Below are 23,869 nucleotides of genomic sequence, written 5' to 3' on the forward strand. Positions count from 1 at the left end.
CTGTGTGTGTGGTTCGTTTCCTTCCCCGTCATTTTTTACTCTTGGCAGCAACTTGTTCCTGGGCGGCTTTCTTGGCTTTAATCATCTCGGCGAGCTCCTGTGTGGGGTGGGAAGGGAGTCACAGCTGTTTAGAACAGTCCACCGTGTTCTACCATGCAGTTAATAACATTACTGGCTGACCAGTGCTTTTCACCCCAGCACCCAGGTACAGGAGCCTGAGCAACCTCCTGACTACCTCACTGGACCAAAGTGGAGTGCTTTGCTTACTTTGTATCTCTTCATGCAATCTTTCTTGGTGCGTCCAGGCACAGTGGCAGCGATCTTGTCCCATCGCTCAGGGGTGTTGACGGGGTACGTCTTCAGAGCCTGTTCTAAGAGCTTTTGCTCCTCTGTCGTCCAGGGGGCGGGGTTAGAGTCGCTGGATGAGCCTAAGGGGAGGGGCAAATAAGCAGGCAAAACAAAACCCTAAATGCTATGCTTGATTGTAGCAGCAGATTGTATTTCATGTTTACTAAGGACAAAACCCCGTAAAGTGGATAAGGTTATGATGTCTCTGGTACATGCACAAGGAATTCGGGTAAAAAGTATTACCATCAAAGCGCTCTGAAGGCACAGCCTTGTCTACAGACGCTGGGACAGCAGTGTGCTCCTTCTTAAACTTTTCAAAGGCCTTTTTATTAACTTCATCCTTCTGGTGAGGATCTAGAAACAGGAAGGAGGGGGTGATTAAATGATTATAAAACTATTTTGCGGCTCTTCAAACACCTCCATATGGAGCTCCATATGGAAACTCACCCAGTTTCTGTAGCGTCTTGGCTTTATTAATAACGTCTTTGGCGGTTCTCTTGATGCCACTACCCGAATGCAAGTTCATGTAGTTGGCGATCACTTCCCACCTGTGGACAGAGAGTGGAGCCAACAGGTTAGGATCCTGGCATGGCCACGTGACCGAGAGGCGCCTCGGGGCAGGCGGTTTCCGGGCGGCTGTCCCACCTGGCGTTGGTCCCGGCGGGGAACAGGTTGACGGCTTTGATGAGCAGCTGCAGCTCCTCCTCGGTCCAGCCCTTGCCTGAGCCCGTGCCGGCGCCGGCCTGCTCCGAGCCGCGTGCGGCCTGCTGGGCCTTCACCTCGGCCTCCCGCTCCTGCTGGAGCTGCTCGTTCACGTCCTCTACCTGCACGCGCGCACACACACACACTCTCCGAGTCACGTGCAGGGCCAGACATGCCACAGGGACCACGCCCACAAAAGGACCGACTGAGGTGGCGAGAACCTCATCGTCAGAGTGCTTCCCCAATGGCAGTTTAAGCATCATGTTTATTATATTATTAGTTTCTTATAAATTGTGCTAATATTTAAGCGTCATCTTACCTGCTTTTCTATGGCTGCTTTACTTTGCTCCTTATTGCCTGAAGCCAAAATCTCATTTAAACTCTGTAAGCTAGAGAAGAAAACTGGTCACTAATTACGCACAAAAATGTAAACACAAGAACTTGCAAAACGCCTACTTCATCCATGTTCAGTGCACATCCCCATAATGAGCAAAAAGAACAAGAAATTAACAAATTACACACTTCCCAGTACCTGAGGAGTTCTAATCGATCACACAGCTTCTCCACGCTCTCCATCATCCTCACGCATTCGGCCTCATCGTCCACAAAGTAGTTACAGTTCTGAAAGTGAGATCAGGACGAGTCACAAACCAGAAGTTCCCACAGACTCCAGGGGCTACCTGAAGCTGCACTCCCACCTTGCATGTCGTCCTGAGTTTCTGTCTCTCTCTCTTGATGGCCTTCTTTTGCACCTCCTTTTCCTTCTTGGCTTGCTGGGCTGCCTGCTTGGCCTGCTCCTCCTCCTTCTCTCTGGCCAAGCGCACGGCCTCCAGCTCCGCCTGTCGAACCTGCGGGACAGCACAGCATAGCATACCACCTTCGCTCAGTCCTGCAACAGGACAAAACCTCAGGACAACCGCCTTCACTCAGTCCTACAGGACAAACGTAGCCACACATCAAAATTCTGTAGACTAAACCAGTTATAAATAATCCAGTAATTCCAGTCGTATACACTTGGAGTAGACCCTTCTTAGCACATTTAAACTCCCAGCATGCCCACGTGGCATGGATGCAAGTGGCACCGACCCGCTGCTTTTCCTCCTGTTCCTTCTTCTTGGCCTCGGCTTTGGCCTTCTTCTCGGATTCCTTTCTGGCCTTCTCCTCCTCCTTAAACTTCTTGATCCTCGGGTCGCAGCTGTAGGCAGCATCTGCAACATGTCACCAGAGAGTTGGGCTGCGGCGAGTAGTAAAATCCCCCAGCGTTCACCACGAAGCCCGTCAGGCCAGACCGAGGGCACTGCTGTTTGGGTCGTACCCACGAGGGTTCGGATCCTGTTCATCTCTTCCTTCTTCCTCTGGGCTCGAGATGCCCGGTTCTGCTTCTCAATCCACCGTCTCTCATCTCGACTTGTGAAGAAAACAACAAACGTTAATAGTGACATAAGTGGAGAAACTGTATGTAGTTAAACACAGTGCACGTTTTGTGTGGGAGGTAATAAATTCTTTTTCTTTTTTAATTAAAGTACCATTCTGCTTTTTCTTTCTCCTCTTCATCCAAATATGAAAATTCTCTCCATGAATCAAAGTTGTACCTTGAAAGTATTAAATTATTCTTATTAATAACAATATTACAGCACCTTCATACACCACTTTTGGTTGTGTTAACGAAAATCGGCTAATGTAAAACAATAGAACTAACTGTTAACCACCTACATAACTTTAGGGAAAGACCATGAAAAAAAGCCCCGATTTGACTCCATGCCCTGTTCCCCATGTACTGATCGCATACTCACAGCATCCATCATACATGCTTAACATTCCCATTGATATACACCCCTATTTAGCCGGGCACTGTACAGTGAAGTATGTGCTTTACTGAAACACTCTTTTCCATAACCCCCAAAGCCACCTGACTACTTAATCACTGCTGGCTTCTTTTGCTCAGCTACAATTGTACATCAGTACAATTCCTACAAACTATGCTCAGTGGTAGGAATCATTAAATTACAGATTGTGCATGGAATACTACTATATGAATGCCAGTTTGACACTAGAATTAACAGAACTATTTAAGAGCATGTTTCTTGGTCGCGACAAACTCACCAAAATGAATAGAAATTATCCACTTCTTCAAATGAGGACTCCAGCGATCCGAGGTGGGACACATGTTTTTTAATGGACCACCTGTTACACGTGAAGGAAACAGAATTAGGTCTGCCATTTTCCTGTGCCTCCTCAGTGCAGAAAGGAAAGGGGGCGGAGCCTACCTGGCATTTCGCTCAAACGCAGGCGCAAAAACTTCAAAGAAGTTGTCTTTGCCTTCGGCCTTGGAGGGAACCATATTGTCAAAGGTGGGGTCCACGCTGTCAAATGCTCTCCGTTTTATGGGGTCTGACAGAATCTCTATTGCTGGAACACACAACGGGATACACAAAGAAACCCACACATGTTCTGTAGGATTTACACCCCATGCTTTGGCTCGATTTCATAACACACACACTGATGTCACACTTAGGAAAGCAGGCACAACCCTAACCTTTTGTTATGCAGGTAAAATAATCATTGTCTCCTTTCACAATCTGCTCGCCTGCTGCTTTTCGTTTGTCTGGGTGGTGTTTGAGCACCATCGCTTTATCTGCACAGATGCAATGAAGGTTAGGAACTGATGGAAACAAACATCATTTCTGTGTATGACAAATACCTGCACTAAACTTTCAATTGGTCAGATTCTACCTCACAAAGCACAAAGTAAATGTTACAACATAAGTGGATAATGAGCCACATTTTCTGTATGAACACTTACGAGCAGCTTTGATTTGTTTCTGAGTTGCTTTGTACCTCATATGAGCCAAACCCAGTACAGCATAGTGATCTTGGTTCTGTGAGGAAGAGAGTGAACAACCCTAACGCATCACACAGGGTCTCCTGAATGGAAGCAAAGGCCAGCGAGATGAATGAAGGTTTATCCTTTAGAAAATACCCGTAGCAAAGTATTCAGAATTCACAACCAGCAGATTAACATAAGTAAAATGTACCAGCAATGAAATGAGCAAAACAGGATTGAGGCTGGACAGGGAGTTTAACACATTGCAATCAACAACTGTGAAAGTAAGATTACATCTGCAAAATCCAAACATATACTAAAGACAAGGAAACTCCTTAATACATCTGACAGACACAGCTGGTAGCACCTTCCAGTCTTTTGGGTCTAGTGTTTTCAACATGGGATATTCCTCCAGTTGCAATTCCTCATCTTCTTCTTCCTCGGACAACTCCTCTTCCTCCTCGAGCTCCTGGAACGAGGCGGAGACATTCCGAATCCTGCGCTTAAGAAAGGCCTCAAACCAGCGGCCCACAGGTTCCACCTGCAGCTGTACCGATGCTGAAGCATGGAGGAGGAATTGTTGGTAAAACAACGCAGTTGTATTATTAACTTCATATATTTATGCACGGTCCAAAGCTTGCGACAGAAACTGACAATGACAAAATCTAACCATGTCATAAAAATAAGAAAACCTAGAACATCAGAGCATTTTTTACTGCAAGCCAAAGGCTCAGGATCATAGGACTGTAACTCCTATACGCTTTATTTGCATGTGTATATATTACATTTTGTCTGTTTGACGCAGAGGTAGCTTGTTCAGCCTGTACTCTGATGTAAGGCCCTTAACGTCATTGGCCTGTCTGGGAACACGGACACTAATTTAGGCAAATAACTACATTCGCTAATATTCCTCACATCACCACCTGGCCATACAAACAGCACTTACAAGAAGTAATATCGTACTGCACCAACTAACGAACCAACATAAATTACACCAGAACTCTGTAAACGAACTGTTCTTGAACATAGTGAAGTGCGAAGGCTATTAAGGTCAATTTAACGTTAACACATTGGTCCAATACTCAGTCCCTAGCGAGCTAGCTAACTGGCTAATATGTGTCAGTCTCAGCACAATTTTCAGAACCTCACTTACCGGCTATGGTGTTGCATACGACTGTAACTTGGCCTTCCAATGCTTCTTTTAGCATTTTGGATTCTTCAGACGTACGAGCATTCACACGTCAACATATGAGATGTGAGTTATAGCAGATTTTTGGCGTTGTTGTGCCGGGAAATGTGAGCATACCACATGGGCCTGCCGCACACACAAGTGTCTCGCTGGGTAATCGTAGTTCCACACCATTTTCCTTCCGGAATATAGCATAGCCAGTATTGTTAGTTCCGCAAAGAAACTTTACAGACGTCTAAGAACATTTTAATGAATACTGTTTACTACTACAAATTATTATTATTATTATTATTATTACTAAGTGTAACAATTAATTTGATTATTTTGCATCTTTATTAACGTGCAACTAAAATATCTGTAAACAAAACAGAATAGAATATATAGTACAGAATAAGTATATTTGTATATAAGTATTTATGAACTAATAAATAAGGACATAATCATGAGACATCCATTCCATATGCACACAAATAAAATAATGAATAATTGGAAAATATACAGAAAACTGGACATAGATAATTTAATATAAAAATGTTAGTATTCAAATAACTACAAAATATAGTCATGTCATCTTGGAACCTAGTCCTTCCCTGTACTTGGTGAATGTTTTCATATCTTTGATTAAAGAAATAAAGACAGGCCATCATGGGTACATGCTGACTGTTTTTTGTCAGTGCAGATAGAGGCACATGAAAGATTAATTATGTTTCATAATTAAAACACATATTAGTGTAAACCCTTGAAGTTCTATATCCTGGGTTTATTTCCACACCAAGATGAATAGAACTTACACAATGTATCGAAAGATCCACAGGCTGCAAAACTGCTCAGTGAAACACTAACCCTATTACACTGTATCAGTTATTGGTCAATCTATTGGTCAATAGAACCATGTTCTATTGCAGCACAATGGAACAGAGTACAAGAAGTCCATCAGAGCCTTTTATTCACTTATTCAAGTTCTTCCCTTTTTAATGAAAGTTCTTTTGAAATGCAATACAATATTATGTAAATGAAAATATCCCTCAATAACTGTACATAGTAGCATTAAACAAGAGTTTCCCAGTATGCATTAATAAAGAAGAGGAGTGACAGCGCAGACATAGTCTGGGCTTCATTACGTCTTAATAACATTCACATCAAGTTACTTACCTACATGTAAACCAGCAACACCGCATCTACAGCCACCTCAACCATTTGACTGTCTCCAGTTCTTAACTACAGTCTAACTATTATGAGTTCTAATCATATAAAGTTAATCGGTAAAATACTGCTGTGAGTGCTAACCGAAGCCGTCTTAGTTATGCAAAGTGAAAACGACGACCAATGCTGCAAGTTTGTATGGTTCATAACTTGATAACTTGATTTGTCTTTCACCACACTTGCTAGTATAATTCTTCCATGGCGTAAGGTTCTGGAGGAAAGACCGGAACAGAGTGGAGAGCATCATGAGAGAATTCTCATAGAACCTGAGGGCCATCGGAGACCATGAGGCCACTGGATCCCTAAATCGTTTCAGTGGATAATCAGAATCCATCACTCCACATTGCATATACAACCCCACCCCTATCCCTTAAAGTATGGCACTGGAGAGGAAGTGTCTTTCATTTTTACACAAACATGACAGATACATATACTCCACGCACATAAAAGACATCCAGGGAGAGCTGTGAGGCGAAGACTCCAGTACCCCACGTGTGCCCCACTAAAAATTCATATTGAGATGTCAAAGAGTCCAGTTGATCAAAGAGTAGAGTTGGTTTTAGCAGCATAAATCAGCTCTAGGTAGGCCTGGATCAACCCTCGTGCTGGTCTACAATCAGTCTCCTGACCTTCCTGAACTGTAATCTGGACCAGGTTCAGGATAAATGTTATTCTGGTGAGAGACAGTCCCGATCCCGAAGTTCAGTAGAATAAATAGCGAACCTCGCCTGTATCTGAATGCAAAACCGTTCATTGAACACCGTCATATTCACATTCAAACAATGTCTCGCTCACCTGCTCACTGCGCTGTTTAAGAGGTGATTTAGGTCTGGGGAACTAATACATCTGTACCGAACACTTGATTCCTAGCAAAAGCTCTTTTTTTAAAATCACAGTTTGTTTCATATAAATAGAAAAAGATAGAAAAGATTTCAGCAGAAGTTAACACATTGGCTTTTCACTTAAAATTTGACACAATTAACTGTAGTTCTTGGGAAATATTTACAACGCATTTTTTGATCTTAGCATTAGTGATGAATGACCTTAAGATTACCTTAAATGTAACATTAAAACCCCCTCTGACGATTTGATTCAGCAGAACAGTTAAACTGTCATTCAAAATGACTTCCTCGCACACCCAAGTCTAGTGTTAAAGGGGGAGTGATTAAAGGGATGTCTGTGAATGGTTTTAGGAGTGTTAAAGGGAGGTTCATGTTAGTCTCACAGAATCAATTCTGAAATGTATGCAGGCTAACGCAGAGCCTGAGACTCAGTTTGCTTAACTTAAGGGTAAAATACAGTGAGGTACATGTGTCTGGGGATTACTGCGAATTTCCCATTCACTCCCACTGAAGATAGGAGCAGACAGCAATTCCCGAAACAATCCCGAAAGCCCTCGCTCTACAGGGGTAATCGGGGGACTTGAGGTAACAATTTCAGATTTCCATTTAACCTGCAAAGCACATGTGACATGTGACTTGTATGTAATGACAGCAACAGCGGTAGGAACAATAAAAACAACAGATAAATCTCATCAGATGTAAAATAACCCAGTTTGGTCAGTTACAGACCAAACCAAAAAAAAAAAAACCAAAAAAAAAAAAACAAGTACTTAAGGCAATCTTAAACCACATCCTCATAGACTTTATGTCCAAGCAAAAGGGCTTTTTAAAAGACTATAGGCAGTGGAAGTCATGTCCTTGCTGTTTCACAGAGCCAGACAAGTGTCTGTGCCCGTGCGTGGCTGTGTCATTACAGGTCCCGAGACCGGGCAGGACAGCAGTCCTATCTGTGGGAAGCAGCGGCAGGCGTGCTGTAGCGAGGCGTGTTGTCGGTGGGGGGAGCAGGCGGGAGGAGGATGTTGCCGTTGTTGGAGGCGGAACAGTTGAGCTGAAGGCGCCTCAGGTACTCGGCGTGGACAGGCTTGTGGCTCTGCAGAATCTTGATCGCCTCTTCCACTGGAAACCATTCCCGCTTACGGCCTGCAGGGGGAGACGGAGCGCAAATTAGTGTGCCGAAATGTGTGACTGGTGGGAGTTAGCAAAGCCTCATTTGCTATGACTAAAATCAGAGTAAATAGAGCAAAAACAATCCAAACATAGAATCAACACCAAAGACAACAGAAATGCCACCTTATTGTGTGTGCACTTAATAAATGGATACACTTCAGTGTGAGCTATATTTGGACTATGAGTAAAATATAGCAATGGATAATAAGCCATCTGCAACAGGACAGTAACTAACCAGCAGCCCATATCAAGATTTCGTAAAAATATAGAACAAAAACATTATCCTAATAGTATTGAGGAAGAAAACCATGGGGAAAAATGTCATTTTTTGGATTGAGAGGGATTGGGTTCTTGGATTTTGGATTCTGAAGTGCACTGGAGAAATCAGGTGATCTGTGCAGTAAGAGCAGGGGAGGCCCGCTCTGGGTCGGCTGCACACGGCCTGTTTTGGCACCCAGACTGCTTTCTTTCATCTTGGAACAGTGCATGAATTAGATTCTGCTTCACACTGCAACTGGCTCATTTTAAAAATTCTTTTGTGGGATTTTACCACTGCTATACTCTTTATATAAATTTCTATTCTATAATTTCAATTGACAGATTACGTTCTGGACCATAATCTATCAAGGACGTGTTTACTGGATAATCTAAGCCTCAAAGGAGCCTGCTATCGTCACGCACAGCAAAAATTAGAATCTAATTTAAGATATTCATCTTTCAGTTTTAAAAAGCAACTTGTCAAAAATAAATTCTATATAAAAAAAGAAGTTATGCTTTTAAAAAACAACCGATTTGGGGCAGATGCTAAACCCTGGACTCTTACAGCAACAGCAATCAAAGCGGCCTTAAAGCAGCTTGTTCAGTAAAGCCCTGTAACACAGCAATACACAGTGTAGAGTTCACGGCACAAGTATACAGAATACGACCTTCATGGAATCATCCACAAGACATGCATGAAGGTCAGTACCCACACTGCGAGAGGAAGAGGTCGTCACACATTAATGGAAGCTCACAAGCAGTGCAGGCATCAATCACAGCAAAAACTCCACGTGCGCCACTTCTCTGCTCCTGGTGTTTTAATACCCAAGCAGTGCTACATTTACTGTAAATCGGCTTTTTGTGGATTGCCGTTCCCTGACCGTCTCTGCTTATAGCCTGGCAGCCCATTAAATCTGAAATAATATAATATAGGAGACATGTTTTAGTGCTCACTCCAAACGAAGCAGGACGCGAGCCTCTCTGGCCAAGGAGCTGGAATGTCCTCTCCGGCACGCACCCGTTTGCTGTGTAAACTCACCGATATTGACCGAATCCTCCCAGGCGTCCAGAGTCTCCGTCACGGTCAGCACGTACACGTATGTGCGGTGCTTCCTGTCCTGGTTGTGCTGCGTGACATCATGACAGCGTTTCAGCACGGTTTTACAAGCGCTGGGCAATGGTGAAGGAAGTCAGTGGAAATCGAGAGCAGTGCAGAGAGCATTGGAGAGTCTCACCTCAAACACACCCAGGAGGCGTCCCAGTTTCCCTTTCACTCCGGCCTGGACGAGACACACACAGGAGGACTTTAGGACTCACTTCTGACATTATCAAGGAAGCTACAGGGGCCAGTCACATGAAAATAACACTCTTCCCAAACCTTTTATTTTCATCTCCATTACCCAGAGCACTAATCCTGTTCTGCCACTGAACATAATAGTGGCACCATGCCCTGACCTTCATCCCCTGTTGTAGCTAGGAGAGCGAGCTTGTCTGGGTGTTATTCTGTAAATATACTGGAATCCTGCAGAGCGCAGTTTAACAGTCACTTTGTGGCTCTGCCCACAACCTCACCCACCTGGGTTAGCCTGATACTACTTCTGCCAACACGTATACAGGAATGGAATGCTTAGGGATCCCAATGCCTGTCAGAGTTTGGATGAGCTGGTTTCTAAGCAGTTGCCACAGAGGGTTGTAATGATGATGACCCACCTCTTCAAAGACCTCCCGTACGGCGGCCCCGCAGGGCTCTTCCTCCGGCTCCATTCCTCCTCCCGGCACGATCCACTGATCCGGATGACGACTGCTGCTCACGAGCAACACCTGCCAAAGGACGCAACTCGTTACTGGGCAACATACGATTTTGAAAAGGACATGGAGGCTCATTTATCCAGCATGTACTGAGTATGTAACACGTATGGTAAAAGTCACATGCTAGCATTTGATTCTCCTATTGGTTTCAATCCCTCCAATCCCATCGTGTCAAAGTCAAACGCCATCTGCTCGAACAGTTGCTGTACTTCCCAGCGGGAGGTGACGTTAAATGGTGGGTGGGTGTGCGTTGTGAGGGCTGAGATTGCTTTGCTAGTGTGCTCCAATGTCAGAAAGACGATACGGTGCTCATACAAGCCATCGTGTTCTGTGGGAGCAAGCATGTGGGGTTAAACCGAGCTCCTCTCTGTCAACCAATAAGAAAGCGCCTGCCAAGCCATGGACCCTGTCCCAGAAACAGTATCTTTGAAGGACATGATAAATGAACTAGAGCTGAACTTACACCGGACTGTGTGCATACTGGTGGTAACTGGTATTCAGTCTAGTGTGTCACTGGGCTGCAGGAAGAACTCATCTGAGGAGCTCGACATCTCTCTCTCTGTTCCAGTCATGGTCGGGGAGTTTTAGATCGCAGATTCTCGCTGCGTCGCTTACCACGGGTACCTCACAGTGAACACCGACAACACGCACTTAAATGAGAAAACTAATTTATTTGCAGGTGCGAGTGGCAAACCGAGACAACAGTAGCAACATGTGAGGATATTCTGTTGCATTTTCAACCAACCTGTAAATTGACCTGACTCGACAGTTCTAATAGGTAGGTGAGAAATGGGGCCCCAGATAGTATACAGTTGATGTTGAGTCATCAGATAACAAGGTAGCATCTCTTCCTGCCAAATGGTGGAATTGCAACAGAAGACATCGTGCCTAAACGTTAACTGAACAGGGAAAACACAGAATCTAAACAGCAGCATGTACAATAACAGCCTTTATGTTCATTTGACTGAAGTCTACATGAGTCTTTTTTAAATCTTGTTCGCGTCACACAGGACAGACATTAATTAACATGGCATTTTTTTCTCCCCATTACCGTCTGAGGTATGTGCACATGCAACATCAAATTACCAGGTGGAATTGTGTTCTTGGTGTCGTTTACCATAAACAGATTCCACCATCTTCCACAGAGAGATGACGCAAGTCCAGATGTCACTAAAAGCTGCATGGAATCAAGAAATAAAAGACTGCTCTCTCTGGTTGCACTTAGTGTATTTAGTATATGAGAGTGTAACTCAGTCATGGGTTATGAGCTTGTTTAGGAATCCGATCCAGTCCTGGTGGTGGAGTAATGCAGAAAAGGTCTGTAGGAGCCCATGAAGAAGTGAGGGGGTGTAATATTCAGCACGTGCATGTGCACGTGGAAAAGGGGTTCTCGGACAGACTGCTGGCAAAGTGCTGTGATTTATGTGATGGCAGCAGACCCCTCTTTGCTCAGTGATTAGCTGATCCACAGGTTGCCGGGAAGGCTTGAAGCGTGGCCCACTGCGATGGGGTCATGGGCCTGACGGCAGAGACTCCTCAGCCATGGGGAGACGTGCACAAGCGGTGTGAATGTCAGCCGTGCACCGGAGCCAACCCATCAGCCACCACATGCCTCCTTCTGGCCTACTAAACGGGGCCGCGGGGTTATGTTTACAGCTCAGTAAACATCCAGCGGACAGCAACGTCACCAGCAGGAGACCTTATACCATCTGATGGAGGTATAGGAATACAAGACGTGTGTGTAAATGTGCATGTGTGAATGTGTGCATAAGTGTGTGTGTTTGGGGTGGGGGAGGGGTCAGTCTGGATATTTTGGCGCCTATTAAGCAACCTGAAGATCAATAACAGACATACTCTGTGTGTGTTCACTTGCATGTTCGGAGGTGACTGGAGCAACGATATTCAAATCTGGACCTCAAATCCAAATCCAGTCCTGGATTTTGTAATGCCTTGTAGTTGATTAAATGATTAATGTAACTGGTTGGGCACTTTGTCATCAGACCTGACTCCTAGATAAAGGGTGGGTGGAAAATCTGTAGGACCTGGACCTTGAAGACTGTGATTGAATACCTCTGGATTAGAGCCTCTGCCAGCCCCCAGTGACATTCTGAACAGATTGCAAAAAGCACCAGCTGCCTATCAGTGTGCACACATGCATGTGCTATAGGCCCCAGCTCACAGACCTGTAATGAGAGGACTGTTTAGTGCGTGCAGATTTTTTGGGCCTAGCTGAGACCGTGGAATTTCAAGGCTACATCACTGCTTGCAGCTGGGCTCACCCTGTGCACTGAAAACCAAAAGGAAAACAACAACATACAGACGGTGTTACTGTAAACACATTTTCAGTGTTTTCCACTGGGCTAAAGCACAGCATTGTTTAAAATTTTCCTACACCTCATCCAGTTTACAAGGGGCCTGAAAGTTAGCTGATGAGCTGAATAAGGCATCGGAGCCAGGGTAATGTGCATAGCTAGTTTTGGTTAGTATGGAGTTTTGTAACTCTATTCAAATGTCTGCTTGGATGAAAAGGTCTATAAGACTAACTGGTGTAAGTTCTCAGTGCCTCATTTTCACTACTTCAATTCTTTCCTCCATTCACTGGATATTATTCTATCTATGAGTCTCCTTCACTTTCAAAGAGAAAACGGTGCAGTTAGGTGGTGTTCTAAACAAGTCAAGCATTGTAACAACAAATACAAAATGAACCATAAAATAATCTTAATTATAGGATGATCCATGTTTTTAACTGTTCTAAATCTCCTCTGTCGCAGCAACCTGTTATTTTTCTCACCACATGTTTTTTTTTTTTTTGTCTCAAATATCAGATAAACAGAGTGGAACGTTTAGAAATGGTTTTGGTGAGTGTTGTCTCAAATAAGAAAACTGAAGTAGGCAATGTGGGTTTATAACATGCACTCTATTTATATAAAAAGCTGACAGCAAGGTTCTCATGGTTGCAGTAGAACTATTTTATGTACATGGCCAGGGGCTAACTACTTTTTGTAGGAAAAAGTAACCGCTAGATCACAGAACTGATTCAACTGCTAAGGGAAAGCTCTGTGGCAGACTCAGTTCTGTGGAGACTTTCAGTTAATAAGCTGGTACTCACTGTCAGATTCTTCTCATTATTTAAATTTTCTCTACATAAAAAAGTGAATGCAGAGCAGAAAAAGGTCAACACAACTGACTACTTATGGTTGTTTTTCACACATCTGCACCAAATTAAGTTTAAATGAATTTGTAGCCTGAAGGCCAAATCAAAAATCTGCCATTTTACTACAGCTTGACAGTGAAAAATATACTGCACCATGACGTACTGAGCCATTGCGATTTAAATGTACTCGTCTAAATAATTAACCCCAATTTGGTACTGAGGCTGGGTCTGGTCATGCCAGACGTTCTTATCTGTAGGCGGCATCTGTACTCGGTCAACTCAAAGAAAGTACGGGGTGCAGGACCCTTGCGTCCACATTTACAATTCGCTGCAGAGTTGCCCACTGATAAACTGTCTGTGGATTGAAAATTTATATGTAAAATTCTTCCCATGTGCAGGGAGCATTGGGACAATCTACAAGTGAAATCAAGTGAAATCCCTGCAGCACAATTCTCCATCTGTGACAGATCGGTGTTAAAGACTGGGCTGCATAGCTGTATGCTGCTATATAAGGCTGGAGTATCTGTAACTGCTAATCGATCTACAGTCAGAGGGGTATTTGCTCCCTCTGTGGGCCCATGAGGGCCTAACGGCTGTCACTGATCCCTCACACCACAGTTTCCCTTTCCGCTCCCACAAAAAGCGAGGCCAGAGCCAGGCAGTGACATCGCTCGAGTCTTCCTCGTCAGGAGGACTCGGACACACTGACTCAAGGCCAGCAATGGCGATCAGCTTACAGGGCCCCAGACTATCAAAGCTGGTCCCAGAACAGACCATAAAGGACAGGGTAACCTGAGCATTGGGAGCCCTCGCTCCGCTGTCTGAGTGGCTTTTATGTCTGTCAGCATGGCAGAGTGAGGTGACTCAGCAGGCCCAGAGATACACCACCACTGACAGTGAGGCAGGTAAAAACACCGGCCCAGATGACTCATCACTGCTCGTACACAACTTCCCCCATGGAAGCTCTTCCAGCCAACTATGCCAAAAGATAGTGAGGAACATTACAGATCTCTGGCCATAACTCACTTCACTTTATCATGTTTTGTTCAGATCCAGGCCTGATACCAACAATGGAAGAATTGGCCATTTGAGAAATTCTGTAAACATGAAATTTCAAAGTCATGCCCAAAGGTTCAAAGAGTTTACAACGCCTCAGAAGGCAACATTACAATCAAAATCAAGGATTTCATCCTAATTTCATGTTCTGCTCACTTTTAGTTTAAAAGTACCCAGTATGTCATTCTTCAATGCACATACACACTTTTTATATATATATATATATATATATATATATATATATATATATATATATATATATATATATATATATATATATAAAGCCTTGCAGAGTTCTCATAATACATAGGCTCATTTTCTGTCTTTTGACCATACTGTAATTTTTATTTACATTTAAAAAAAAAAAAAAAAAAAAAGTAAAATCACAACAGTGATAACAGCACCATTATTTTCAAAAAGGTGCCAACACAAATGTAACTGATGCAACCTGGCAAAGCCTCGCAGTTGCCCCACAGGTTGGAGGACAGATCGGTTCCTAAAACACTCTGCAAATAACGGTCAAGTGATGATCCACTGAATATGTACATTGTGCCAGACTGCGACAAATTACTAGGCGAGAGAAGCTAGTCAGAGTAAAACATAACGAAAGTTTAATCTAGTTTTGCACCCACTTGTTTACCTGGTGAGTGCTTGTTGTAACAACTGGATTATCTCCAGTACCGAGTTACACGATTGCGATAGGCTAGACATCTTGAAAGCATCAGGTTTTTTTTGGATACACGGTCAGAATTGAGCAGGTGTACTCAGATTAACCTTCGAGTGCATTAGTGATGCAGAAAGGTGAAACTAGTGGGAATATGGTTTAGAAAACCAGTAACGTTTAAGCTTTTACTGGGAACGCAGACATGTAACCCCGCCCCCAAAAGACGCCAGGCAGCAGAGCCCGCGTCCTCGCGCTGTTGCAGTTGTGCTGCAAACTAGACTGAACTGGATGGCCACGGGCAAAAATGAATGGATCAAAAAATCATGCTTGTTTACTTGTTTATCGTATACGGGATACAGGACATTAATAAAATTGTATGAATATCATAAAATGTACCTCGATGCCGTTTTGCATGAGCGGGGTGAAATCTGAATGTTTTTAAACACGCTACGTTAGGAAAGATTTGGAGAGGCTACAGCCTACAGCCATGGTAACCTTGCCTTTAACGAAATACTGTTTACACACAATAGTCAGTTTTAGTTCAAGAAATGTGTTAATACCATAACAGAGGCCAAATTACTCCGACACCCCCCTTTCGCATTGCTCTCAGTACCCAGATCTCGCCCACCATACCTCGTCTTCTCGTTCGTTCTTGAAACATAAGCACGCTGCTCGCCGCCTGAAACCTTCACCGTCGTAAGTCCTCGTCTGGTTGGGTTTGAACTTCATGATGCACTGTCGCTTCAACCGCTACCGAAAAGTCAACAAGACGCAGAGAATGACCAGGTCCACCGAGTCATTAAGCGACGAGGGAGGTAGAAAAGAACCAGCATCGGTGTTAGAAGGCTCGGAACCTTGCGGCTTTTGATGAAATCTCACCAAAACACTTCCATAGGGCCTATATACTGTCAAGTGAATCCTGACGCAGATGTAAATTTTAGTACCCGCAATCACCTGTTTATTGCTTCCAATAGACTACCCATTCTCTCGTCAATTTTTCTTGAGTGCTCCGGTATATATCTGTAGCCTCGGTCAGATGCACCCTCCCACCGCGTAACTCAAATGCGCAGTTGTCGTCCCGGCTGACTGAGAACAGGCTCTCCAACAGGCGATTCCGCGTACTGCTGCTTTGACACCCAAGCTCACATCATTACAGTTGTAGCTAGAAATGTAGACACATTGAACCAGTGCAACTAAAAATGAAATAAACCAAAAATGATTGATCCAAGTTATGCTATTTCATTATGTTCTGAAACAATTTAAATCCCGATTTAACAACGTTGAGGTTACGATCCAGGCAGCTCCTAATGACGTCCTATACACGATACCACAGTTAACTAATATTTGTTGTGTACAAATTTTATTAAGTATTATACAAATACATTTGTATCTATAAACCGTCTATTAGTGTTATAAGGAACTTTGTTTTAATAAGAGAACCATGTCATTTTATTGTTTGCTGAGCATAGTACTAAAAAAGATGAAATCAATATGAGCAGCAAAGAATGAATTATATCAGTGTTGTTTTCCACTGTGAGTTTTATAAGATCTCTTAGATTTTACACAGATAGACTCATAGATGGTTTAGATTATGTAGTGTGTGTGTGGTTGCTTATTAAGATTTTTAAAAATAAAAGTAGCTATCTATCTAATGATCGCAGAAACATGATAACTGTGAGTTTATGGGTATAGGAATTTGAGAGCTCTTTCAAAATGATTTGTTAACACTGAGCACACGGTGATAGGTTGATGAACTTACTTAAACCGAGATTTTCCCATATCTCAGAGGATTTTAACCATTCCAATGTTTTGCCCTAATGCAAATTTGACTAGTCATCAAGATGAAACAGTGAAGAATTCAACACACGTAATCTTTGATCATTACGTCATCCACAGTGACTGTGAAATTCTTGGACTATAACCTTAAAATAGAACACTGGTAGTCTGACCTGCTCCGAGACCATTCTAAAGGAGCCTGTGACTTCACTCATCTACCTATTCACACGGATTAGACTGTAGGGCTGAAATGGTGCTTAAAATGATCACTGATCTACAGAATCGTAGGAGCATCAATTTAGGGCTTCGTAAACGTGCTGTCATGGATTCTAGAAATAATGACTCTTAACCGAGCCCTCAGCCTAGATAAAAACAACAACAACTAGATAAACAACTAGATAAAAACAACAACTAGATAAACTAGATAAGCAACTAGATAAAAACAACAAAACTAGACTGACACGTGAGCAGAAATGTAATTTTTCATTTGGCTGAACAACTTCATGAATGTAGAATTTGATCAGAGAAATCTCATTTTAAGTAAATATATGGATAACTCAATGTGTTAAAGGTAGAAGACTAGGAATGTTCAAGTTGTAGAGCCTTCCATGAAATAGGCCAAAAATAGGCTAAAATTAATAGCCAAGAAATGTTTTGATGTTCAGTTTCTGAGAAGACTAGAAGACAGGTCCCATTGTGTTGCGGAGAGTTTAACAGTTTCCACTGAACTATGAACAAAAGCCTCCTGGTGTCTGTTTGTAAGTCAGGGCATGTGCTGAATGTGTGTACAACTCAAGCCTTATACCCCCACTACTACAGGGGAGTCGGTTTTGATTTTGTGAGTATATCATGCTGTATTTACAGAATTGATCAGTTTGAACAACAGTGGACCAGTGTTCCTCAGTGAACAAGCAGGGGCAGCCCTCACGCATGACCTCCAGTGGCTAAACACTACAATACACTGTGAAACCAATAACTATGACAAAATCATTACGAGAAGGACACACATCTGACATACTGACGAAAGCTTTGCAGATGACAAAAAGCAGCTGATTTCAGAGAAAGGACTGTAGACCTTGTGCCGTATCCTCATGTGAGTAAGATAACTCAGTAACCTACTCCCTGATTTCTGAGTTGTCCTTTGAGCAACAGAGATGAACAAAGTTCCTAAATAAAATTAAATAAAATAAGAGTAGCTGCTAAGATGGGCTTGGAACACTTGATTTAATATTTTGGGAAATTGTATGACACAGATGTCCCCTGTCCACACTCCTTACATGTTTTACCAGGATTACCAAGTGATTCTTCACTCTCATTTTGCCTTTGTGCTGTTACTGCTAAGAAGCTTAAGTAATACTGATAAAGCATGTCATGAGTGTGGAGAGGGGCATCTGTTATACAGTTCCCCAAAAAAGGAAGAAATCCAGCTTGTCACGGGGGGCACATGTAGCGCGAGCCCCAGAGGTTTCCGGAAGCCGGTCTGGTGGGTGCTTGCTGCACCGCTCTCTCTATGCGCTCTGATGAATGTTGTGTTTGCAGTCAGGTGAGGCCTGAGCAGAGGGGGTCACACATAAACGCTCTTCGTATGTATGCCATCTCCTCCCTGCAGACTAGACCATATGCTTTAAGTACATGAGTGGGAGGATGAGAAGCTTGGGTGGGGAGGGGATTGAGAGACTGCCAACACCTGGTCTTCTTTGGGACTAGATTGTGCATGCTTGATTAGCATTCATGAGATTACCAGGATTTATGAGATCAGAACAGCAACTGTCACTGCAGCCTTACTCAGTCTTTCACTCTGACCGTCATGCACAGCTCACGTGTCATCGTGCGCTTTTGCAAATCCCGTCGCCCAATGGCATGGTGCGTTCATATCAATCATTTTTAAGTATATGTTGAGACATCAAAAAAAAAAAACAAAAAAAAACAGCTCAGAATTTATGCACAGTATACCACTTTTAAATATATTAAAGACAATCCGTAATTCACTCACCCAGTTTAGCTTCTGGAGTATAGCTATATTTGAGTGTTTCAGAAAAAAATAATATCAGTTTCATTGTTCTTTGGTGAAGCTAAAACTGGACTGGTATTATTTGCATACACAGCATATACAGAGACTAGGACGGCAGCTGTGCAGTTGTTCATTTATCATGCACCCATAGAGCCAACTCTGCTATACTGGCCTGGGTCTGTCAGCTTAGTTTTCCCCTTGTGATGAATCTGCCCCACTGGTGTCAGAGTAAAATATAGAAACTCCCTCAGCACACTCATGGCATATGTCACGGACATTACTCGTCTCAGCTGCGAAGGTGCAGAAATAAATTGAGAGTGAGAATTTACAAGATTTTCACTAATAGTTAAAAAAAACAACAACAATAAGCTAGATTTGAAACTAGTCAGAGAGGTAGTGATGAAATGGAGTTATGCAATAATTGAAGGTCCTGCCTGAAACTCTGCCCTTTTGACTAATTTCCTGTATATATGGTGATAACATTTCTTCGCCCTGTGTGCTTTTTTGCCTCCTACACGTATCAGTCGGCCCTGTAAGGAGGTTAAAGCAGAAGCCACCTAGAACTCCAGGTCAGTTGCTCGTGTGTTTATTCTTTCCACTCCCATAGTGCCACATCCACCCCTTGTCGCCTCGCAAGCATAAGGTGTGGTCTTCAGTGCTGAACATCTTATTTTCTTTTGAAGGTTGTTGTTACCTTGCATGTTTCGTTCTGTCAGGCAATATCGGTGAATATACAGTATGTGAGGTTTATAAGCTCGGACATTGTGTATATGGCATGCTGCCATGTGGTTGGTGAGCAAGGGCAGTGGAGAGAAGGTTAATTCTAAGGTTTTGAAAATTGTAATTAGGTTAAGAAACATTTACAAAAAAAAAAAAATAGATCTTTTATCTCCCATTTGAAGTCCTGGGACTATAATAACAGCTCTCTGGAATTTTGTTCCATGCTGAGATCGTATCTGGTGAGTTATCAGTTCATACACCAAAAGACAGTTGTTGTCCTCGGAGTATTTAGTAGAGCAACCTCATGTGTGCCATGGCATACCTATCTTAAATTTAATGACCTGGAAACCATAGCAACCCCTGCCCCATTCCATTGCAATCTCCGGTATCTTCTCAACATCTATGTCATGTCTGTGTATTTGAAATTTTTTTTGCATTGTTTTGTACATTCTTCAGAAGTTATTGTAATCAAGAACTTACCATAATATCTGTTGTTCTTAAAAACATTACAGTAAAAGATGGGATGCATAAACAGTAATCTGTGCTGGCATGCAGTATCCTGTTTTCAGAATACATCAACCCAAGAGTTGCTGTTTATCAACCACCATGATTATGGTGACGATAAAGGCTAGATTAAATGGGATTTATAATCACTTATAATATTAGTCTTTTAAGAATCTGCATGAAGACTATTTGGACAATCTCTAACCTAACAGTTTCAGCTACAATTTACCCTGTACCAGATACCATTTAAATGAGACGATTTTTTTAAAGAATGTTTTTCTGTGAAGCGTCAGCTGTTTAGTCCATCAACAAACAAATTAAACTATGGCATTAAGCAAAATTTCTAAGTGCTGAATGAGTAGTTGTATACCCAACAAAATAGGCATCAGAGCATAACTGACATCCAGATAATTCTTAATAATACAGGAGAAGTGAACCCTTCTATCTTAGTTGAGCTCTCGGCCCTCTAATCCCACTGACAGGTTAAGAGCAAACCTGGAGATCTGTATGCAGTCATGGGAAACCTTTAGTTAAAGGCACAAACACAATACGAATACATTGTAATTTACAGATTGTGGGAAAGTCTGACAAAACAAGAGATAGAAGTATAGTGTACATCAGAGCCATGCTCACCAAGAATATTTACAAGAACTGTCTGATTCTTTCATCATTCTTTCAGTCCCCTGGGAGCCTTCAAATCCAAATAAATAAAGAATTTATTTTTATTTTATGGAATGTAATTACACTTTTTTGGGGTTATTTTGTATGTCTGGTCTTAGAATATAATATATATTCTGTTACAAATGAAGTTAGCTGAACTGTGTTAGGGGCTGTCAGAGCTATTTTATTATACATGTCTTCATAGATATATTTATAACTACTGTTTCCCTTCTAATCAGATTACTTTATGTAAGATTTAAACAAAGCTGTTTCCTGGCAACACCCAGTCAAGATTTTGGTAGACCTGGGTGCCATAACAACTGCTCATACCTGAGACAGAGCCTGAGGACCTTTAGATCACAGAGGTACTGCTATTGTATTAAACACTGGCTTACGCCATCATTCACTCATAAAACAGGATGAGCAGAGACAAGGGCGACTCCAGAGAAGGCAGGCTGAAGAGAGGTGTGTTTCTATCCTCAGAGAACATGGCAGCAGTCAGCCCTCCAAGATTTACTCCCAGCTTTACAACATCAAGGATCTGCTCTCTAAACCCACTGGGTGGTCTGATTACGCACCAGTATTACTTCAGCTCATGTTAGCTGCTCTGCTCTAAATGTTTAATACAGGAGGGCCTGTTTTGAAGGCGAGTCACAGAGCTGGCTAAGAGGTTTTCACAGAAAGTTAAAAAAAATTGATTAAATACTACAGCATGATAGTATGTACCGGCTAAAAGCTTTGAGCATATATGAACAAACATACACACAGAGTACCAGTCAAAGGTTTTGGACACACCTACTATTATTTGTATTATTATTTTGAAGGTATCAAAATAATGAAATAATTTGATTATGCTGTGTTAAACAAACATTGACCATCTTAGATTTTAGGTTCTGCAAAGCCACCGAATAAGTATGCTTTGGATGACGGCTTTACTCTTGGTGTTCTCAGAAGCGGCTTCATGAGGCAGCCACCTGTGATGTCTTGAAGACATTCTCATGTATGCTGAGCACTTGTACGGTGAGGGACTAAATTTCAAAATTTACTGAGGGGCAATTAAAATTTATTTAAAATTTTATTATTATTATTATTATTATTATTAGTTTTAGGAACAAATCTAAGCATAAACCATTATATTAAAATGTATTAAAGATAAGTTGTCTCTGGCTTATAGAGAGGCAATGTCCTTTCTGAATATTTCATCCTTTAAGGATTTAAGCACTAAGAACAGACTGTTCTGGGCTCTTGCCCTCAGATCTCAGTATTTCAACAGACAAACTGACAGGCCCGAGGGCAGAGAGTCTGCTAACCCTGTGCTCTGTTAAACTACATGTTCAAGTCATTATACTCCTTACACCATGTCTGGTGTCATCATAAGAAGTTATCTGGTACTCAGAAAAAATGTATATATGAGAAATGAGAAAAATGCACCGGAAGGAATATGAGAAGTTGGAAAAATAACAGGGAGTGAAAGAAGAAGTATGATTAGCACCAAGGTTTTCCCAGTGGTGATAGGGGCACTTGGGTCTGTTACCCCCAAGTTGGAAGAGTGGCTCCAACAAAACCTATGAATGACATCAATCTCAGTTCAGAAAAGTGCAACCCTAGAAACTGAAAATACTGCACTGCCTTAGGTAGTAGGCATCTGGTAGAAGGCCAGAGTGTGAGGAAAAAGATATGACCACCCACTGGAAGGGTTATATATATATACACACACACACACACACACACACACACACACACACACACACAGCAATCAACCATAACATCGATTATCTTGTTACAGTGGCACCTGTTCAAGAACAGACAGTTCTTGAAGTTGATGTGTTGGAAGCAGGAAAACTGGGTAACTAAGTGTCTGAGTGACTTTGAGGGGGGCTAAAATGTGATGGCTAGATTGTGTCAGAACATTTCTAAAATTCTATGTTTTGAGGAAGCTCCCAGTATTCAGCAGTGGAAGGCGGCCCGTTTGATATTTTGTTTACATCATGAGGATAGTCCACTGTGCGTGTCACATACCTGGAGAAGACATGGCACCAGGTTGCCAGCCAACAGTGTGACGTACTGGGCAATGTTCTCCCAGGAAACCTTAGGTCCTGGCATTCTTGTGGATATCACTGACACGCACCACTTACCTAAACATTTTTTAGCAATTGAGGAACATGACAGAGTTCTACATTTTCCTCCGGATTTCCCAGATCTCAATCCAATCAAGTATCTATAGGATGTGCTAGAAAAGTCTGATCCATGAAGGCCCCACCTTGCAACTTATGGGATCTCTATACGTTTTGGTGCAAGATATTACAGGACATGTCCAGAGGTCTGTGGTGGACATCTGTGTACACACACACACACCTTCCACAAACTGCTACATTAGCTTAATGCACAGGAAAACACAAAATGGAACAGGAGAAAAACTGTTGCCACAAAGGGGGAAGCATATGACTGTCTAAAATGTCTTTGTTTGCTGTAGCGTTAACATTACCTTCACTGGAACAAAGGGGCCTAGTGCGAACACAGATCACTCGAGCTTGGCTTTGTGCATCATGATCTCAAGCTTGTGTGCGGCCACCCACCCGTGCCAACCGAGTTCATGAAGCTCTTGGCGCACAGTTCTTGTGCTGGTGTTTGTTCAAGAGGCAGTTAGGAACCCCGTAGTGAGCGGTGGCAGTGCAACAGAGGAGCGGTGACCTTCACACCACGCATACTTTGGAGTTCGTGATGTTTCGTTTTGTAGCTGAGGTGGTGCTGCTTCTAGGCGCTTCACAATAACAGCACTTACAATTGACTGGGGTAGATGCAGCAGGGCAGAAATGTCACAAACCGACATGTGGCAAAACTGGCATCCCATGACAGTGTCATGATAAAAGTCATTATACTGCCAGTGTTTATCTATAAAGGCTGCAAGGCAATGTGCATGACAGGTAGACACCTGTTAGCAACAGGTGTGACAAACAGCTAGACTAAATTATAAGGAAGGGT

General features: G+C 42.6%; 2 protein-coding genes across 3 annotated transcripts; both read right to left on the bottom strand.

Moving 5' to 3' along the window:
• Nucleotides 1-4: 4 nt before the first annotated feature.
• Nucleotides 5-5,217, bottom strand: dnajc2 (DnaJ (Hsp40) homolog, subfamily C, member 2). Its single transcript, XM_027010959.2, has 17 exons — nucleotides 5,028-5,217; nucleotides 4,242-4,432; nucleotides 3,854-3,929; nucleotides 3,587-3,685; nucleotides 3,318-3,459; nucleotides 3,154-3,234; nucleotides 2,577-2,642; nucleotides 2,366-2,457; nucleotides 2,137-2,258; nucleotides 1,749-1,898; nucleotides 1,583-1,671; nucleotides 1,370-1,439; nucleotides 994-1,172; nucleotides 796-896; nucleotides 592-702; nucleotides 268-428; nucleotides 5-97 (listed from the first exon to the last, which is right to left on the bottom strand). Exons 1-17 carry the CDS (start codon nucleotides 5,080-5,082, stop codon nucleotides 29-31), a joined length of 1,854 nt encoding a protein of 617 aa, XP_026866760.2. The 5' UTR covers nucleotides 5,083-5,217; the 3' UTR covers nucleotides 5-28.
• A 775-nt stretch (nucleotides 5,218-5,992) lies between these two features.
• On the bottom strand, nucleotides 5,993-16,318 carry nudt4b (nudix (nucleoside diphosphate linked moiety X)-type motif 4b). Of its 2 annotated transcripts, XM_027010932.2 has the most exons (6): nucleotides 15,850-16,318; nucleotides 10,244-10,354; nucleotides 9,769-9,813; nucleotides 9,573-9,660; nucleotides 9,379-9,447; nucleotides 5,993-8,248 (listed from the first exon to the last, which is right to left on the bottom strand). In XM_027010932.2, the coding sequence occupies exons 1-6, from the start codon at nucleotides 15,943-15,945 to the stop codon at nucleotides 8,052-8,054; spliced, it is 606 nt and encodes a 201-aa protein (XP_026866733.1). In that variant the 5' UTR covers nucleotides 15,946-16,318; the 3' UTR covers nucleotides 5,993-8,051. The 2 variants fall into 2 exon arrangements, with proteins under 2 accessions (XP_026866733.1, XP_026866734.1); XM_027010933.2 differs by lacking the exon at nucleotides 9,379-9,447 and having other exon boundaries at nucleotides 15,850-16,316.
• Nucleotides 16,319-23,869: the final 7,551 nt, after the last annotated feature.

This window comes from Electrophorus electricus, chromosome 2 (assembly GCF_013358815.1).
Source record: "Electrophorus electricus isolate fEleEle1 chromosome 2, fEleEle1.pri, whole genome shotgun sequence".
Taxonomy (NCBI): domain Eukaryota; kingdom Metazoa; phylum Chordata; class Actinopteri; order Gymnotiformes; family Gymnotidae; genus Electrophorus; species Electrophorus electricus.